General features: G+C 51.2%; 1 protein-coding gene across 1 annotated transcript in view; it reads right to left on the minus strand.

Annotated features, from left to right (window-relative positions):
• Positions 1-11,390: 11,390 nt before the first annotated feature.
• The window catches only part of FBXL16 (F-box and leucine rich repeat protein 16), an 85,533-nt gene continuing 80,006 nt past the window's right edge, over positions 11,391-16,917 (minus strand). The window contains exon 6 of the mRNA XM_039493069.1: positions 11,391-15,934. Coding sequence (XP_039349003.1) covers positions 15,786-15,934 — 149 coding nt within the window. The 3' untranslated portion in view covers positions 11,391-15,785. The remainder of the gene's footprint in view (positions 15,935-16,917) is intronic.

Here is a 16,917-nt window from a genome sequence, read left to right on the forward strand (position 1 = left end):
TATGTCCCTGGCTGTCCTGAGTACTCAGCCGGGCACGGGCCCTAGGTCACGGGGTAAGCCCCCGCTGGGTGCCCACCAGACCTCTCCGAGCAGCTGCAGCTCCCACTCCGAAGACCTCTCCCCACACCACTCGGGGCGTAGCGGCCATTCTTCTGTCAGCTCCCGTCCTCTGTCGACACTGGTCAGACAGTCCAGGCCACCGCCGGAACGGGAGTTGCAGGGACCTTCCACGCCGCCTGCTAGCGAGCGGAGGCGCAGAGAGAGGCACCGGGCATGTTCTCCTGCCACACGTGCGTACCGGAGTTGTTCTCAACGAGACAGGCGCCATCATTCCCATTCCAGCTCTTGCTCGTCTGGGCACCGCACAAGAGGATCCCCTCGGGGTACCTCGCAGTCTCGGCACCAAGCAGGGCGTCAGCGTCATGTGTACCGGAACAGTTCGTTGCGTGGGTGCCATTCGTCGTCGTCGAAAGCCCGGTCCCGAGGCAGATGATGACACAGACGCTGCTCGTACCGATCCTGTGGCACTGAGCGCTCCTCAGAGACCTCAGCCTTGAGGCACACCCACCCGCCCTCGGCATGCGCCATGCCACTGGGACACTTATTGCCATCCTACGTTCAGCTGAACCAGTGGCAAAGGCCAGTGGGCACCGTACCCATCGGCACCAGTCCAGGCGGAGATCCGCTCAGTTGCCGGAGCATCCCGAGCTCCATTGGTCTCCTCCGGCTGCCCATGAGACAAATCGGCAGGTCAGCGGATCTGCGCCTGGACTCTGGACCTCAGTACCGACGCACCGGCACCGACTGAGGCACCCGGCTCTGCGCGGGCACTCTTCCCGGCACTGGACAACACCATAGTGGCACCCCCACTATTGGTCCTGCAGGAGGACTTCAGGGCGCACCAGGACCTGCTAAAGCGGGTGGCTTCCAACCTGCAACTACAGGCCGAGGAGATGGAGGGCCCATCCGATTCCCTCTTTAACGTCCTGTCTCCCACAGCACCGGGCTGCGTGGCCCTGCCTCTGCGGTAGGGTATTGCCAACATTTCAAACTCTTTGTGGCAAACCCCTGCCTCCCTGGCCCCAATCTCAAAAAAGGCCTAGAGGAAATACTTTGTGCCGGTGAAGGACCATGAATACTTGTATTCGCACCCGGCTCCCAACTTGCTCGTTGTGGAATTGGTAAACCACAGAGAGCACCAAGGTCAGCCCGCACCCACCCCAAAAACTAAGGATGCCAGGAGGCTGGACTCTTTTGGTAGGAAAATTTATTCGTTGGCCAGCTTCCAGCTTGGTGTAGCCAACCACCAGGCCCTACTCAGTAGGTATGACTTCAATCTGTGGGAGTCCCTGCCTAAATTTGAGTCCCTCCTTCTGGACTGGGACAGGAAGGACTTTAAGGCTTTGGTGGAAGAGGGGGTCAGCGGCAGCAAAGGTGGCCCTCCAAGCAGTGGCCGATGTGATGGACATGGCGGCCTGTTCAATGGCTTCGGCGATCTCCCTGATCTCCATGAGCGTTGTGGCTCTTGCTATCTAGTCTGTCCGTGGAGGCGCAATCGCTGATGCAGGACCTCCTGTTTGATGGCAAGGCACTTTTCGCAGATCAGATGGACATCAGGCTGCATGGGATGAAGGATTCCCAGACCACCCTGCAGACTCCGGGCCTCTATGTACCTCCGGCTAAGGACAAGGCCAAATTACTCTTGGCGGTTCAACCTGCGAGGAGCAGATATGAGCCCCCTTATAAAAGACCTAGAGACCAGAAGCGTCGGTCTCAGTGCCAGTCCCGCTCCGCCCCGCAGCCTGGGCCCCCTAAGAGAAAGAGGCAGGGGAAGAGGCGGTTTTGACTGTCGGCAGGGGGGCGCCCGGCCTGTTGCCAGGGAGACTCCCCGGTTAATAACGTTTGTGTTTTACCGATTGTCTGCCTTCCTCAGGGCATGGTCCCGCATAACTTCGGACCAATGGGTTCTCAGTACCATCTCCAAGGGTTACGTGTTACAGTTCACCTCACCCCCGCCAAACCACCTGCCATCCGTGATGGCCCCAGGGGACCCAGAACACATCTGTCTCCTACATCAGGAGGTGGACTGGTTGCTCCACCTAGGAGTGGTAGAAAGGGTCTTGGTGTCATTCCAGGGCAAAGGGTTCTACTCCCAGTACTTCCTCATTCCGAAGGCAAAAGGGGGTCTCAGGCCTATTTTGGACCTGCGCGACCTGAACAGGTTTCTAGCCCGTTCCAAGTTCTGCATGGTGTCCCTGGTCTCTCTTATCCCCTCCCTGGACCCGGGGGACCCTGGATCGCCAGGACACGTACTTTCATGTCCATATTTTCGAGGGGCACAGACGCTTTCTCCGCTTCATGGTGGGAGTGGACCACTACCAGTTCACGGTCCTCCCCTTTGGCCTTTCCACATTTCCCAGGGTTTTCATGAAGTGCATGTCTGTGTTAGCGGCCTACCTCAGGTGGGAGAGCATGCAAATCTTCTCCTACCTGGACGATTGGCTTCTCAAGGGGGAGTCCCGCCACGAGGTAGAGTCCCACATACAGCTGCTCCTCTCAACGTGCGCAGAGCTGGGTCTGGTTGTGAATGAGACCAAATCAACGTTAGTACCAGTTCAGCACATAGAATTAATTGGGGCCCTGCTGGACTCCTCCAAGGCCACAGCCTCTCTTCCCCGGGACAGATTCGAGACCCTAAGGGATCTCATGGCCTCGGTCACGGCCTTCCCGGTGACCATGGCGAGGGCGTGTCTACAGATTCTGGGTCATATGGTGGCATGCACATACGTGGTCCGCCATGCCAGGCTCCGTATGAGGCCCCTCCAATTATGGCTGGCTTCCCAATTCTCCCAAGCGCTGGATGGGCTGGGCAAGGTTCTCACAGTTCCGCCCCCGAGTCTGGCTTCCCTTCAATGGTGGTCCCGCCCGAGCAACATGCTGCAAGGGGTACCCTTCAGGGACACCATCCCTTTCGTAAACCTGATGTCCGATGCTTTGGACCTGGGCTGAGGAGCCCACACGGGGGAGGTACAAACGCAGGGAACCTGGTCGGCCCCGGATTTGCCCCTTCACATAAACGGCAAGGAGCTCAGGGCCATTCGGTTGGCGTGCTTGGTGTTCCTCACACACCTCCGTGGCAAGGTGGTCAGAGTCCTCACGGACAACACTGCCGCAATGTACTATATCAACAGGCAAGGCGGGACTTGCTTCCTAGTCCTCTGCCAGGAAGCCCTGAACCTATGGGAGTTTTGCATAGCCCACAATATCTCCCTAAGGGCGGCTCACCTCCCAGGCGTCCGCAATTTGCAAGCGGACTGCCTCAGCAGGGTCTTCTCCCCACAATACGAGTGGGTACTCCACTCGGAGGTCACTCATCAGCTCTTCCGAGAGTGGAGAGTTCCCCAAATCGACCTCTTCGCGACCTGTCAGAACCGGCGCTGTCCCCGATTCTGCTCCAGGGGAGGGGTAGGAGAAGGCGCGATCTCCAACGCATTCCTCCTGAGCTGGTTGGGCCCGTGTGTCTCAGAGATCAGGGCCTTGACCTCGAACCTCTCTACACGGTTTTCCATAAGGATAAAGTCCAGCTTCGCCCACACCCTGCATTCCTCCCGAAGGTGGTCTCTGCCTTCCATATGGAGCAGAGCATATTTCTTCCCATGCTCTGTTCCAAGCCCCATTCCTCTACTGAGTAACGCTGCCTCCACATGCTCGATGTGCGTAGGATGTTGGCTTTTTACCTGGATCAGACTAAGCCATTTCGGAAATCCTCTCAACTCTTTATTGCCTCGGCTGTAAAGGGGGGCAACCCATCTCCACTCAGAGGCTGGATCACCTCGTGCATTCACATGTGTTATGATTTGGCAGGGATTCCCCTGCCACCTATTGTTAGGGTACACTCTATGAGGGCTCAGGCCTCATAAGCTACCTATGTCGCCCATGTCCCCATCCAGGACATTTGTAGGGCGGCCACATGGGCCTCAGTTCACACATTTACTTTGCATTACGCAATCGTCACCCAATCTAGGGATGACGCTGGGTTTGGTAGGGTGGTACTTCGTCCCGAGCCACTGTGAACTCCTACCCACTTCCAACAGATATTGCTTGGAATCACCTGCTGTGGAATACACAGGAGCAATCACTCGAAGATGAAAGGACAGTTACCTGTTCCGTAACTAGCGTTCTTCGAGATGTGTTGCTCCTGTCTATTCAACACCCCGCCCTCCTTCCCCTCTGTCGGAGTTGTCCAGCAAGAAGGAACCGAGGGTGGGGGGAGGCGCTACTCCAGGGGTCGCCGCGGTGCTCCCCCAGTACAGATACTGCTAAGGGAAAAACTTCCGGCACCGGTGCACATGGCGAGCACGCACACCTACTGTGGAATACACCTGAGCAACACATCTCGAGGAACGCCTGCTACGGAACAGGTAACTGTCCTTTCCCAGGTTTGGCCTGATGCCTGTTGGGGGTCCCCCAACTACAGTTTCTAAAGGTAAGGGTCCCCAGGCTAGGGTTACTAAGGCTAGGACATCCCTGACTAGATTTAGGGTAGGGATTCCTGGGCTAGGATTAGGCCTGTAGCCAGTAGGGCTCCTCAAAGAAGGATTAGGATTACTAAGGGGAATCCACGTATGACTGGGATCACTAGGTCTCCCTGAACAAGGGTTACCAAGGGCAGTGTCTATTTCAGGGGTGGCCAAACTGCGGCTCGTGAGCTGCATGCGGCTCTTTTACAGTTAAAGTGTGGCTCGTGGAGCCCCTCATGCCTCTCCCCTGATTGCCTACCAGACTGGGTGAGGGGGGAGCGCGGGGCTTCTGCCCTGCGGGGCATGTCTGCCAAGGCTTGGGGCTTCAGCCCCAGCAGGTGCCTCCTGTGGGGCTGAAGCCCCAAGCCCTGGCAGTTGCACCTGGCTCTTGAACTTCTGACGATTATCATATGTGGCTTGGAGGGTCAGTAGGTTTGGCCATCCCTGGTCTAATTCTTACTATGTTTGTACAGCACCTAGCATAATGGGGCCCCTCCATATGAATAATATTTTGGTATAGTGCATTGACTTCACTGGATAATACCTTCTTGTGTTGTACACTTGACTATGAAAGAGAGTTCAAAGATTTATATTAAAAATTATGCCAGAGACAGGAATATTAACCAAGCTTTGTATTTTTTAAAATTTTTAATATATATTTTTATAAACAAGTCACGTGATAAAATAGCACAAGAAACACATACCAAATATAAGATTATATCTTCAGAATATACAGGAGAATGAGGTCATATGTACAGTAAGAAAATGATTTTCAGATTTTTTTCTCTCCCCATCTATAGTAATTTGAAATATCACGTCAGTAGCTTTAGTAATACTTTGGCCCAGTGGACACCTAATTGGGGTGCTAAGGAGATTGAATCAGAACCAAGCCAGTGACAAAACGCTGCAAGGATTGGGATCATCTGTGTCAGCCAGTTTAGGAACATTGGGATAGATCCTCAGCTGGTGTAAATCTGCATAGCTTCATTGCCAATTTACACCAGCTGAGGTCCTGGCCCATCAATGTTTCCTCCCCTGATTCTTTTAAATATTATATTTTTCCTTTTCAAACTTATTGTTCCAATTAGAAACTAGTTGCTTTTCTCTTGAACTCCCTCATTGCCTCAGCACTGTGGTCGGGATCATAAGAAAGCCTTGGTTGGCTTCACACACGTTCTCTGACCTCACAGGTTTTTTTAAAGGTCACCCAACTAAAACATAACAGCTGCTTTGCCTGGGGGCATAATATCTCCTTAGAAAGTTCAGAATTAAAAACAAAACAAAACTGTAAAAGGTCATACTGTTGGGACATTTCTCCAACTCATCACCTGATATAAATCAGTAAGTCCATGATGCTATGCCAATTTACACTAATTAGGGATCTGGTCACATAACATGTGCATAACATAATACATATAATATATTTCTTTAAATTATTTAAAAATCAAAAGTACTTTCCACTGCTGAATGCTTCCTGGTTTTTGCTTCTCACACTGCTTGGACAATCCAATTGAACTGGTTTCCCTTTCTGTTTAAAGTCAGTTTCACTCTCAGGTTCTCCTGCCTCAGTACAATGCTCTTATGTTGAGTCTTTCAACACTGCAGGAGACAGTTTAAATCCCAAGCTGCCCCACCTTGGTCCACCCCTTCAATTGGTTTCTTGTGCTCCCATGAGTGCATGGACTCTGCTAGGTGCTGACACTGGTCCTAGTCACTCCAAAGAAGGCAAAGTGGGGTAAGTGTGGAGTCTTATTATACCTCTTCCTACTGCACTGCTGACCACATTGTGCCACAACAGTTATGCTTCCCAGAGCTCTAATAGGCATGGTGCCTGATTAAGACTCAAGGCTTCTGGCAGCTCCTGCACTGTAGGTGCACCACTGCATACCTCCAAGTCAGAGGTTGCCTTAAACGCACAGTGTAGCCCATATAGTTGTATAATTATCCTCTCCCCTCTTTTTTAAAATAAAATGTAAAAAGTTGTGTCCCTTTAGAAGCAAGCCACTCTCATTCTGCTCAGTGCCTCATGTAACAGAACTCTTGTGTATCAGCTGTATCCTGACTGCAAAGAAAGGCTTTTCACTTTGGGAATCTGCATCTCTGTGCCTTTTCAAGGTCCCCCTCCCTGCAGAATACTAACTTATTTTGTGACACTCATAGTTTGGAGGCCCAGCCACTGGCAAAGTTCTCCTGATTGTAAAGCCATGGTGGAAGCAGCAACCACACTGTTTGCTTCACTCCGATGCTGGGCCACCACGCAAGGTCACTTTGTCAGCACCTTAGCCACCAGCTGGAGGGTAAAGAAGTGCCAGATATTTAAATCTGACACTTTATTTTCCATCTCAGCTGAAGTTCCCCAGGATAAGTTTTAAGGGCAGTAAAATGGATCACCTTCTGGGAGGCACTATGAAATGAGTATGGAAAGGAGAGAAGCATAGAGTCAGGCAAATAAGTATAGTTTCTAAACAGAATGATCATAAGGGTTAGAGGTAGAGGAGAGTTGATCCAGCCCATCCCCTAACACAGGATAGCAGGTGGAGACTGGCTGACATCTGTACTGTAGAAGTTCCAAGATCCTGTCCTGATTCTGCTCCACAACATAAGGAAGGTTCTGTCACTCTCAGGTCCAAGAGCCAACCTCATGAGCTCCCTTTCCCTTAGAATTAAAAATGCACCATTTCTTTCTGAAGGCATGTGCTGCTTGCTGGCTTCTCCGGCACTCCCAAGTCTTCTTCACAACCCCTTCCCATTGTCGAGAGCGCCAGCGGGCAGATGGAATACTCTGGACCGCCTGATGCATCAGATTTACGAACAGGACTAGCTTTTGGGTGTAAGGGGTGGGAGAGTTCCATTCTCAGAGTTTCATTTGAAACCCCTGTGCATGAGGCTGTATTCTATCTGGTCCCTGTAGCAATGTCAGATTGATGCCATGGAATCTATGCCCCAGTAGCCTCTTGACCATGTTATAACATGGTTTGGTCTTGCCTGCACAGATCGACCAAGGCATGGTATCACCATGTTACAGCTCTGTATAGACCAGGGGCCAAATTCAGACACTGATGTCAATGGTGTTGCACTAGGGATTAATCTGGTACATACAGGTAATGTGATTAAAAGCAAATGATTTTGAAAGATTAGCACTAAGTTCCCGCACTGATCAATTTCTAAATCACTTTTCCAGATGGACAGGCCCTTCATTTGGCTCTTCTTAGTCCTCAACCATGACCTCGTGCTCAGCCATTCCCAGTAAAACTCTTGAGCTCCAGGATAATGGCACTAACGCATACACGGTCCTACACAAATATGAGGCTTAATCATCTCAATACGGAGAAGCAATTGCTGGCTCAGTCCCCAAAAGGTACCAGCCTGATCTACCAAAGTGCCAACTGTCCTCAACTGCAATTGAAGTTAACAGCTCTGCTCAAATAACTATAGAATTTTAAGGATCAGGGACCTAGCCCACACCAAAATATATTTCAATAAGACCACATGGCCAAATTGAGCATTGTAAGAGCTCGCAGTGGAAAGACAGCTAATGTTAAACTAATCTGGGAATGGGCTGGAGAAAATTATGCCACTACTACTTATAACAATTTACAAATCCAGAGAAGGACAGCCAACTCTCAAACTGATGGCCTTCTGGTTCAGGAAGGGGTTTACCCTTGCTCACCTTCACAGGCAGCATTGCACAGTTACCCAGGCACATTATGGAGTCCCCTTCTTTGAAGCATCAGGTTTTAGTTGCTGTCAGATGCAGAATATTGGACTTGATGATTGGACAGAATAATGGTCTGACTGAGTATGGCAAATCCTGAGTTCAGATATGTGGTTAACTGCAACCTCCTTGAAGAGGGAGTGTCATCCAGTGGGTAGAGTACTGGCTGCAGATTCAGGAGACCTGGGTTCTATTATCTGCCACCAATCTGCTTTGTGTCCTAGGGCAAGTCACTTTACCACTCTGTGCCTCAATTTCTCCTTTGCCTGCCTTGTCTATTTAGATTATAAACTCTTTGGGGGAGGGACTGTCTGTTTACAATATACAGAATCTAGCATGTTAAGGCAATACCAGTAATACTCCTTGTGGCAGCGACTGGGTTGTCACCTTTGTGGTGTGCCTGCTCACTTATGGTGAATAAGGTAACACACAAAGCTCTCTACAAACATTGAAGACAATTGGATTCGCAGGGGCTCAACACTTGACAGAATCAACTCCATAATAATGCTTAATCTTTCTTCTCTTGCCTATCCTTAGGCCAACAGATCTCAATTTACATGTGCAAAATTTACCAACTGGGTCTGGGACAAAGTTTAAGCAAGAAGGGAAAAACCCATGGATTGTAGAGTGGGGGCCTCTGGACTGCTCCAGTTTACCAATCCGTATCTGAACTCAGAAGGGAAGAGAGTTAAATATAGATCACATCATAAGTGTCCCAGGGCAGACAAGTCTGACTGAAGAGAACCTGCACTGAAGTGACTCTGAGGAGTGGGAAATTGTTCAAAGGGCAGGGAACTCCTTTAGACATCTCTATGGACAAGTGAACTCTGCGGGTGACCTCTGGATTCCTGCTTGACCAAGTACACAGAAACACTCATAGCTCAGTGTGGGAGACTGCCTGCATCAATCTGTGTGATCTGATGGCTTGTTAACTGAGCAGCCGTGAGATTCCAGGTACTGTTGACATCCCTGGCCTAGCAGCAGCAGCTTAGTAGGGAAAATGTAATTGGGGTGGAGTGGTGGGGGACGCATGGATTCACATGGTCCATAGTTGCACAGTGAGTTCAATCTGCAGGTGACTGCAGGGGCAGCTCTAGAAATATTGGCACCTAAGCAAGAGAAGCCTCCCTAATGTCTTCCTGCTCCCTTCCTCCCTCCTGCCAATCCAGCTCTATAGCTCACCTTTCGCCAATGCAGTCTCTCTTTTCTTGCTCATTAATCTGCACTAGGCCCTCTTTGTTTCCAAACATGCCTCAGGACCCTTTGCACTTGGCTGCAGTGTTATTTCTGAGGAGGATCTGGAGCTTCCAGGCCTTGTGTAAGAAACAGAGGGTACCCATCACCATGCAACTGAGCAGAAGTAGCTCTAGGAATTCCTCAGCTAGAGAAGACCACTGTGATAAACCAGCCTCTTGGGGTAATCCCTGAGGTTCCAGACCTAGCCCAGCAGCACCTTAGACTTGCGTAGCCTATGCCCACAACTGCTCCTCTTCAGAGGCCTTGCGAGTGGGTGGGCTGGCATAGCTGTTAGTTCCTGTGGATTTCCTGCGAATAGTCAGAATTTTCCAGTGTCCCTACTGGAAAGACTGAAAATGTCAAATGAACAAAGCTCTGGCTGTCCAACCAGTGGTTTTGGCAAGTTGAGCAAGGGACCTGCCTATAGTGCAATTACCAACCAAAGCTACAGCTTAGCCAAGATAGCAGCTCCCCCATCATGCCCCTCACCCCGCCAGAAATCATGCAGTAACTGAGAGGGGGGTGGGAGGGAAGGAGAGGCCAGTGGAGCAGGAAGTTGCAAAATGTCATCCTAAAGGTAGATAATTTAAAGCTTACAAATCTTTATGGCAACAAAAGTTTGTAATAAAAAAAAAGTGGTTATTAAATCAGTTCATTCTTGTCCATTACAAATTAAGAAAGCTGTGTCCATACATATTCATTAGAAACTATTAAACCAGTTCATTACTGAGCAGCTGAGCTGTAGTCCGAGCTGTTGTGGATCATCTCCCTTCTGTGGAAGGACTGTGGAGAAGCTGGGCTCTTACTTGGGACCAGAGCTGAGTGAATCATTTGTAACAGAGAATTTATTCAATAAGCTTAGTGCTAATTTGTTTGACTGCATTTTTCAGCTCACTTATCACAAGTTCCCCAGATATATTCATTATGCCACAAAAAAATCTCTTTTGAAAATCTATTACTTAGAAGCCTGGTGCTTGGTCAAATAAACTACATGGTATTGTTTCTATTCCCTGATTGGATAAGCATAATCTTATCAGCTCTCTAGTGCAAATGCTTGCAGAAAGTGACTTGAAGATGTGTTTTTGCAAATGCTGGAATATGTGAGCTTAAGGCGCCCTTTTCACAAGCATCCATGCTTCCAAAACCTGAGTACACCAGGAGCGATCATGAGAAAGATGCCAATAAAATCAAAGCCAATTGGAATGGAAAAGTTTTGCAGCATTTGCTCAGCTCTATTCAGGACCAGCTGTACCTTGTCCAGCTTTGTGGCAAGCTCCTCTCCTCACACCATCACATCCACACCAGGCAAGTGTTTCTTTAGCTTTCCAACACATTTTTCTAGGGCCACCTGCAGAACAGTTGAGTAAATACAATGGTGCAAGTCATGCAGTTGCACCAGGGCCCAAAAGATTACGTGGCCACAAGTAAAGGGGCTGCTGGGACAGAGTGGGGCTGCTGCCTCCTACCCGGGGAAAGGGGGTAGCCCCTCCGGCCAGAACAACCCTGGGTTCCAGGTGGGAGCAGCCAGGAAGGATGTGTGGAGAAGACATGAGGGAATTGCAATGTGAGGGACGGAGATGGGTAATGCACTGTCCCTACTCTCCATGCTGCACAAGGTAAAAGCATCAGCTGTTTTGCATAGGGCTGGAAAGTTGGGGGGAACTGGGGAGGGGGAGCTAAAAGGGCTGTGTAGGAACTGGGTGGAGCTAGGGGGCTGGATTGCAACTGTTGAAAAGGGGGTGTCAGAATGGAGCTTGGGGGATCTGGCTCAGAGCTGGGGGATGGAGGGGGGTTGGAACAGAGCTGGAGGGGACCAAGAGAGGAGCTGGGGGGGCCTTGTGGGGGCAGATCATGGAAGTGGGGGGCAGCAGGGAAGCTAAAAGGGCCTGGAGGAGTCATTGGATCAGAGCTGGGGAAACTGAGGGCTGGACTGAAGGAGGATGGAGGAAGAACTGGTGGGGTTGGATCAGCATGGAAGGGAATGAGGGGGACCGTGGAGGGAGCTGGGGGCCTGTAAGGGACCATGAGGGAGTTGGGGGGTAAGAGGGCTAGATTGGGGTTAAGGGAGAGCTAGGCAGGAGCTGGATGGTAGGGGGCTGGACTGGGGCTGGGTTGGGCTGGAAAAGAGCTGGTCAGGAGCTAGGGGCTGGATTGAGGCTATGGGAGAGATGGAAGGGGAGTATTTCAGAATTGGGAAGGGGGTCCCTAACCTTTTTGGCATTTGCAGAGAGTCTCCTGGCTTTGTTCAGCACATGAGAAAGCCCAGTGGTCTGGGATCCAGGCCACCCTGCCTGCTGCAGTTTCTGGTACCAAATGCATGTTGAGAGTGGCAGTGGATGTCACAGAGACAGCATAGAGTCCAGGGGCACTAATCCCAGCTAGTAATAAAGACTCCATGACAACCCCTTCCACTTATGTCCTGGCTTCATCTAATCAGCAGCTGTTACCTAACTGCCCCATACTCAAACCAGGGCACCTATTAACTGCTAGACTGTAAGGACCTTAGGGCAGGAACCCGGTCTAGTTTGCAAGTGCCATTTCCATTTATGGTGCAATACAAGAGCTTCTAACAGCAACAGGTAAGATTGTTACTGAGCAATGCAAGGCACTTCTTCCCTTCTTAGGCTGTGTGTGCTGCCTCCTACAGAGCTCCTGGTCCTGCCAGCCTGAGAAGAAGCAACTGAGCTTAGAATTGACAGTGTCTCACCACGGGAACCTTTCAAACAACTGCTGTGGTCAGCACCCTCTTTCCTTCAGGCCACTCCTGGCTGAGGTCAGGCATGAAGCAGTGTAGAAAGTGCTGACAATGCTGGGAGGACTTGGGAGAAGAGACACAGAGCAGTCATTGCCTGGCCTTTTTGTGCTGGTGTCTGGGAGATGGCTTTAGGTGCTGGAATAGCTACACTGGCATTAGGTCCTTGGGCTGCTTCTCCTGCATTGCAAACTCTATTTGCAATGGAGATGGATGTGCTCTGGCTTTTGATTACAATGGGACAGGAGACTGTCATGGCACCCATGGACTGTGAGTCAGCCACAGGGTATGAATGAATGACTCTCCTGACACCACCCCTACAGAATCCCAATCTCTTCATCACACGCCCCTAGAAAACAACCTGCTCCTCTCTCCAGCCCAGGAGCTCCACCCAGCTGGCTGCATTGCCATCGACTTCCTTCCTGGAGGAGAGGGGAGGCCCAGACAGTAACTGATCAGGGAGGGGGGGCATCCCTCCAAAACCATAAACTCAATCTGTTGGGGGACATGCATAGGATGGGATGTGTGCAAGTACGTGAAGCTGGGAGCGGGCTTCCTCCAACCTCACTGCAAGCAGCAACTGGAGCAGAAATGCACTGGCAATGGAATGAGCAGTGATGGGAAGAGAGCCTGGCTCCCCACAAGCTGATGGCTCTCCTTGGCCCTCACTTCTCCCCAAACAAAAGAGATTTCATCCCCAGAAGACTAAAGAGCCCAGCTGATGAGAGCTGGTTTGGGCTGCAGACAGTACAGCTCAGCCACTCTTTCCTCTCTCAGGTCCCCCAGCCCTTCCTGGATTGGGACCTGACTGCAGCACAGAGACACTGTCCAAGCACTCAGGTGCTGCTCAGGCACTGGAGCCCTGGGCGCCTCCTGATGGATCGGGGGCAGGGGAACCTGCTGGCAGCTTATGACGGTGGGTAGGCTACAGGGAGATGTAAAGGGCTCCTTGGAGCCAAGGCCCAGCTGGTCAAAGTGGTAGCTGCCTGAGAACAGCATGGGAAAGCCTCCCCTTTGGAACCACAAGTGATCTGGAGGGCAGAGTAGCAAGAATAGGAAAGCCAGGATCTAGGGTGACCCCCCTGTCCTGAATTGGGCAGTACAGCCCTGAAATGTGGAGTTCAAGACTCGGTACTGGGCTGAATGACTCCAGGACAACATTTGTCCTGGATTCCCAGCAGTGCTGCTCTGCCCTTGTCTGAGGTTCAAGGGGCAGAGCCAGCCTCTTCCCAGGGGGCTGAGATGGGCCTTAGCCCCACCCCACCATGAGATCCTGCTCCTGCTCCTCCTCTTCCCCCCCAAAGCTCTACTGCTGGCCAGGATGGGCAGTAGTAAGAGCCAGCCAGGGAGTCTGAGCTGCTGTAGGGAGCCCCAGACCCTCTACCTGCCCTGGACTGCATGCCCCAAGGGGGTGGGGACACAGGCCCAGAGCTCCCCACAGCAGCCCTGGTTCCCTGGGTGTCTCTTCTTACCCCTGCCTGGCTCTGGCTTCTGGCCTGCCCAGGGGATGGGGCCTCAGCGGGAAGAGGAGGAGCAGGGGCTGGGGCCACTGAAGAGGGTATGACTCCTGCATGTGTTCCATTTTTGCATTTTGAAAAGGTGGTGATCCTAGTACAGTGGACCTGAAACTTTTTTAAAGCACCTCCTCCTCCTTACTCGGTCCAGTGCCCCCAGAGATGGGGTGAGTGAGACAGGACATGGGAGAAGGAGTGATGTTCCACGGGTGGGGAATGAGTGGGGCAGGACAGAGGAGGGGAAGCCACGCTCCAAGGGTGAACCTCTCTTGGCTGGAGCAGTTGCTGAGTGCTCCTCCAGACTCCAGCAGTAGCTGCTGTTCTTCCTGCCCCCCCCCCAGTGGCAGAGGCTGGTTACTGTGAATATCCTGGCAACCCTAAGCTGGGGCTGGGGGCTGCAACTGGGGCTGGGGTTGGGTAGGGCCAGAGATGAGCTGGGGCCAGAGCAGAGCTAAGTGGCCCTGCCGCATCCCCCAGATGTTCCTATGCACCCCCCCGGGGGCATACCCCATAGTTTAGGGCCCACTGCCCTAGTAGGATCCCAGACTGGTCTGATTGACGTGCTGCCAGCCTTCCCTCTGTCCTAGAAATGAGCTGGCCTCAAGCTGGGCCTGGGGAAAGATGCTGCCAGGCATAAGGCATACTGCCACACAAATCAAGCCCAGTAGGACGCCATAGCTTTCTCACCCCTTCTAGAGCCTCCAGCCTCCAGCTCTAGAAGGGGGATAGTTGAAGGAGGCTCAGGCTGGTGGAGGAGTGGGGAGCTACTCTAGGCTCCCAGCTACCACAGTTAAACCTGTACTCCAATAAATGTATGTGGATTGGATACAAAGCCACACCAGCTTCACACTGGAAGAGAACTGGAGCTGGGCAGAGGGCTGCTCCATAGGCCTTCCCAGCCCCTGCACATTCCAGAACCTACCTTACCACAAGACTGAAGCAAGCTAGCATGCGAAGGCTGCAGGCTGTTCTGAGAAGAACATCTTATTAACAAAATGAAAACAGCAGTAGGCAACCGTCTACCCAAGATCATGTGACCTTGGGGTTACTGGGTTTTCAGAGGATTGAGTGGGGAGGTGGGTTTGTTTGTGTCTCAGGAAATTTGCTCACGGATCTGTACTTTCAGTGAAAACAATACAATCTCGGTCAACATATCAGCTCCATCTTCTGAAGCAGAAGGCACCCGACCTGCCAAAAGCCTCAGAACAGGCCCCGTGCTTCTCTTTCACAGCGTTGGTCAGTTTATTTTTTAAAATGTCTCCAGCGTGGCAGACTCTGCAGTGTCCCGCTGAAGTAATTAAGAGACAGAGCAAGCACACGGCATCAGTAATTTCATCCTTTCTTCTTCAAGTCTCTCTGTCCCTCAGGATTCTCCTCTTCTCTTCTTAGCTTTCTGGCTCAGCTCCTGCCAACATATGCCATGATGGAAACACTGGTTTCAACCATCCAGAATGGGGAGGGGCTCCAATTAGGCCCCTCCCCCAGACTCAATGCCAAGCCTCACAGAAATGTGGGGGTCTCAGAAGGAACTTCTAACTGCTGTGACGTGAGACATTGGGCAGAAACCACATGGGATCCAGCATTGAGGGGGGACACCACGCAGGACATGAAACTGTGCCAACCTGCCCCAACTCTCCAATCGTGGTCATTTATTCACTTTGTTTTGTTTGCTCGTTTTTCGTTGGTATTTTGTTTAGCTGTGATTTTTAAATATTTTTTTTTCAGGACAGACCATTACAAAGAAGATGAGTGATGGTGTGGAAAATTTACAAACTTTTCAGAGAGATTCTTGCAGGAGATTGTGTCTTATGGAACAGGTGGATGCCCATCTCTATGGAGACAGCATATATCCCTCTCTCTAGGTGTCCTCATCCAATGCGTTGATGTGATTAACTAACTCCTGATTGCTGTACACATGGTGGATGGTTTAAATCAATATCTCTCCCAAAACATAAAATTTAAACGAAATGATAACTCTGGTTGGTTGATCAGTGTTGGGTTGGGATTGAAGGGGACAGCTCCAAAGGTTGGCCAATCCCTGGGGCTGCTTATTCGATGACCATGCAGTGCGGCAGGTGCTGGGAGAAATACTTGAACAGCTCGGGTGTGGCACCAGGACAGTTGGTCAGCTCCAGCTCCTCCAGGTCTTGAAGTTGGACAAGGCCTGAGAGCCCAGTGGTGGTGAGCAGCGGGCAGCCTGAAACCAGAAGGTGGAAATGCCCAGTGAGTGAGAAGCTATGAGGTACTACCATCTGGGGTAGACATGGAAGAGCTTAGCCATCCCTCTGCTTTGTGGGGGGAGGAGGGTTGGATTGCTATCAGTCAAGTCCATCTCTAAATACCAGCTGCAAAAGGGAGAGCAATGCCATCAGGCTCCATCACATGTCACCTGCATGTCGGCTCTGTTAGGATCATCTAGGTGTATCCCACTAAATTAATTTCCTGCCATCACAGGGGCTTTGGGCAATGGTGAACCTCAGTCCTTCCTATTCTCCGACTTGGCACACAATAGTTCAGGATCCTGAGGGCTCCAATGATTTGATCTAATGCTGGTTGCTCAGATTGGTATGCAGGTGCTGGAGGGTGTTGGTGGCCTGTGAAAGACTGGAGGGTGGGACAAAATGATCTGGAGGTCCCTTCTGGCCTTAAACTGTAGGGAGTACGTCTACACTGCAAAAACCCCCCACGGCAGTGAGTCTCAGAGCTTGGGTCAATTGACTCGGGCTTGCAGTGCTCGTGCTACACAGCTAAAGCAGTGTGGACATTTGGGCTTGGGATAGAGACTGGGCTTCAAGACCCTCCACTCTTGCTGGGTTTCAGACCCTACAGCCTGAATGTCTGTACAGCTATTTTGAGCCCCACGGTGCAAGTCCTGTGAGCCCAAGTCAGCTGATCCAGCTTCTGAGACTTGCTGCTGCAGATTTTATTTTTTAAATATGGTGTAGACATACTGTAAGACAGCAGATATGTCGGTGGGTGGGGAGACTGCCTGAGTCTCTGGGGCTGGGGAGGACTGCTGTAGCATGCTCTCCCATTTGCAGGTAGCAGGACCAATCCACCCAATTAGACCTCCTCAGCAGCACTGCATCCATCCACTACAGGACATAAGGCCTGGATCTGATCTCCTTTATGCTGGCATAACTCTGTGGAGATTAATGGAGTCACTCCTGATTTACATCA

This window comes from Mauremys reevesii, linkage group 10 (assembly GCF_016161935.1).
Source record: "Mauremys reevesii isolate NIE-2019 linkage group 10, ASM1616193v1, whole genome shotgun sequence".
NCBI lineage: Eukaryota > Metazoa > Chordata > Testudines > Geoemydidae > Mauremys > Mauremys reevesii.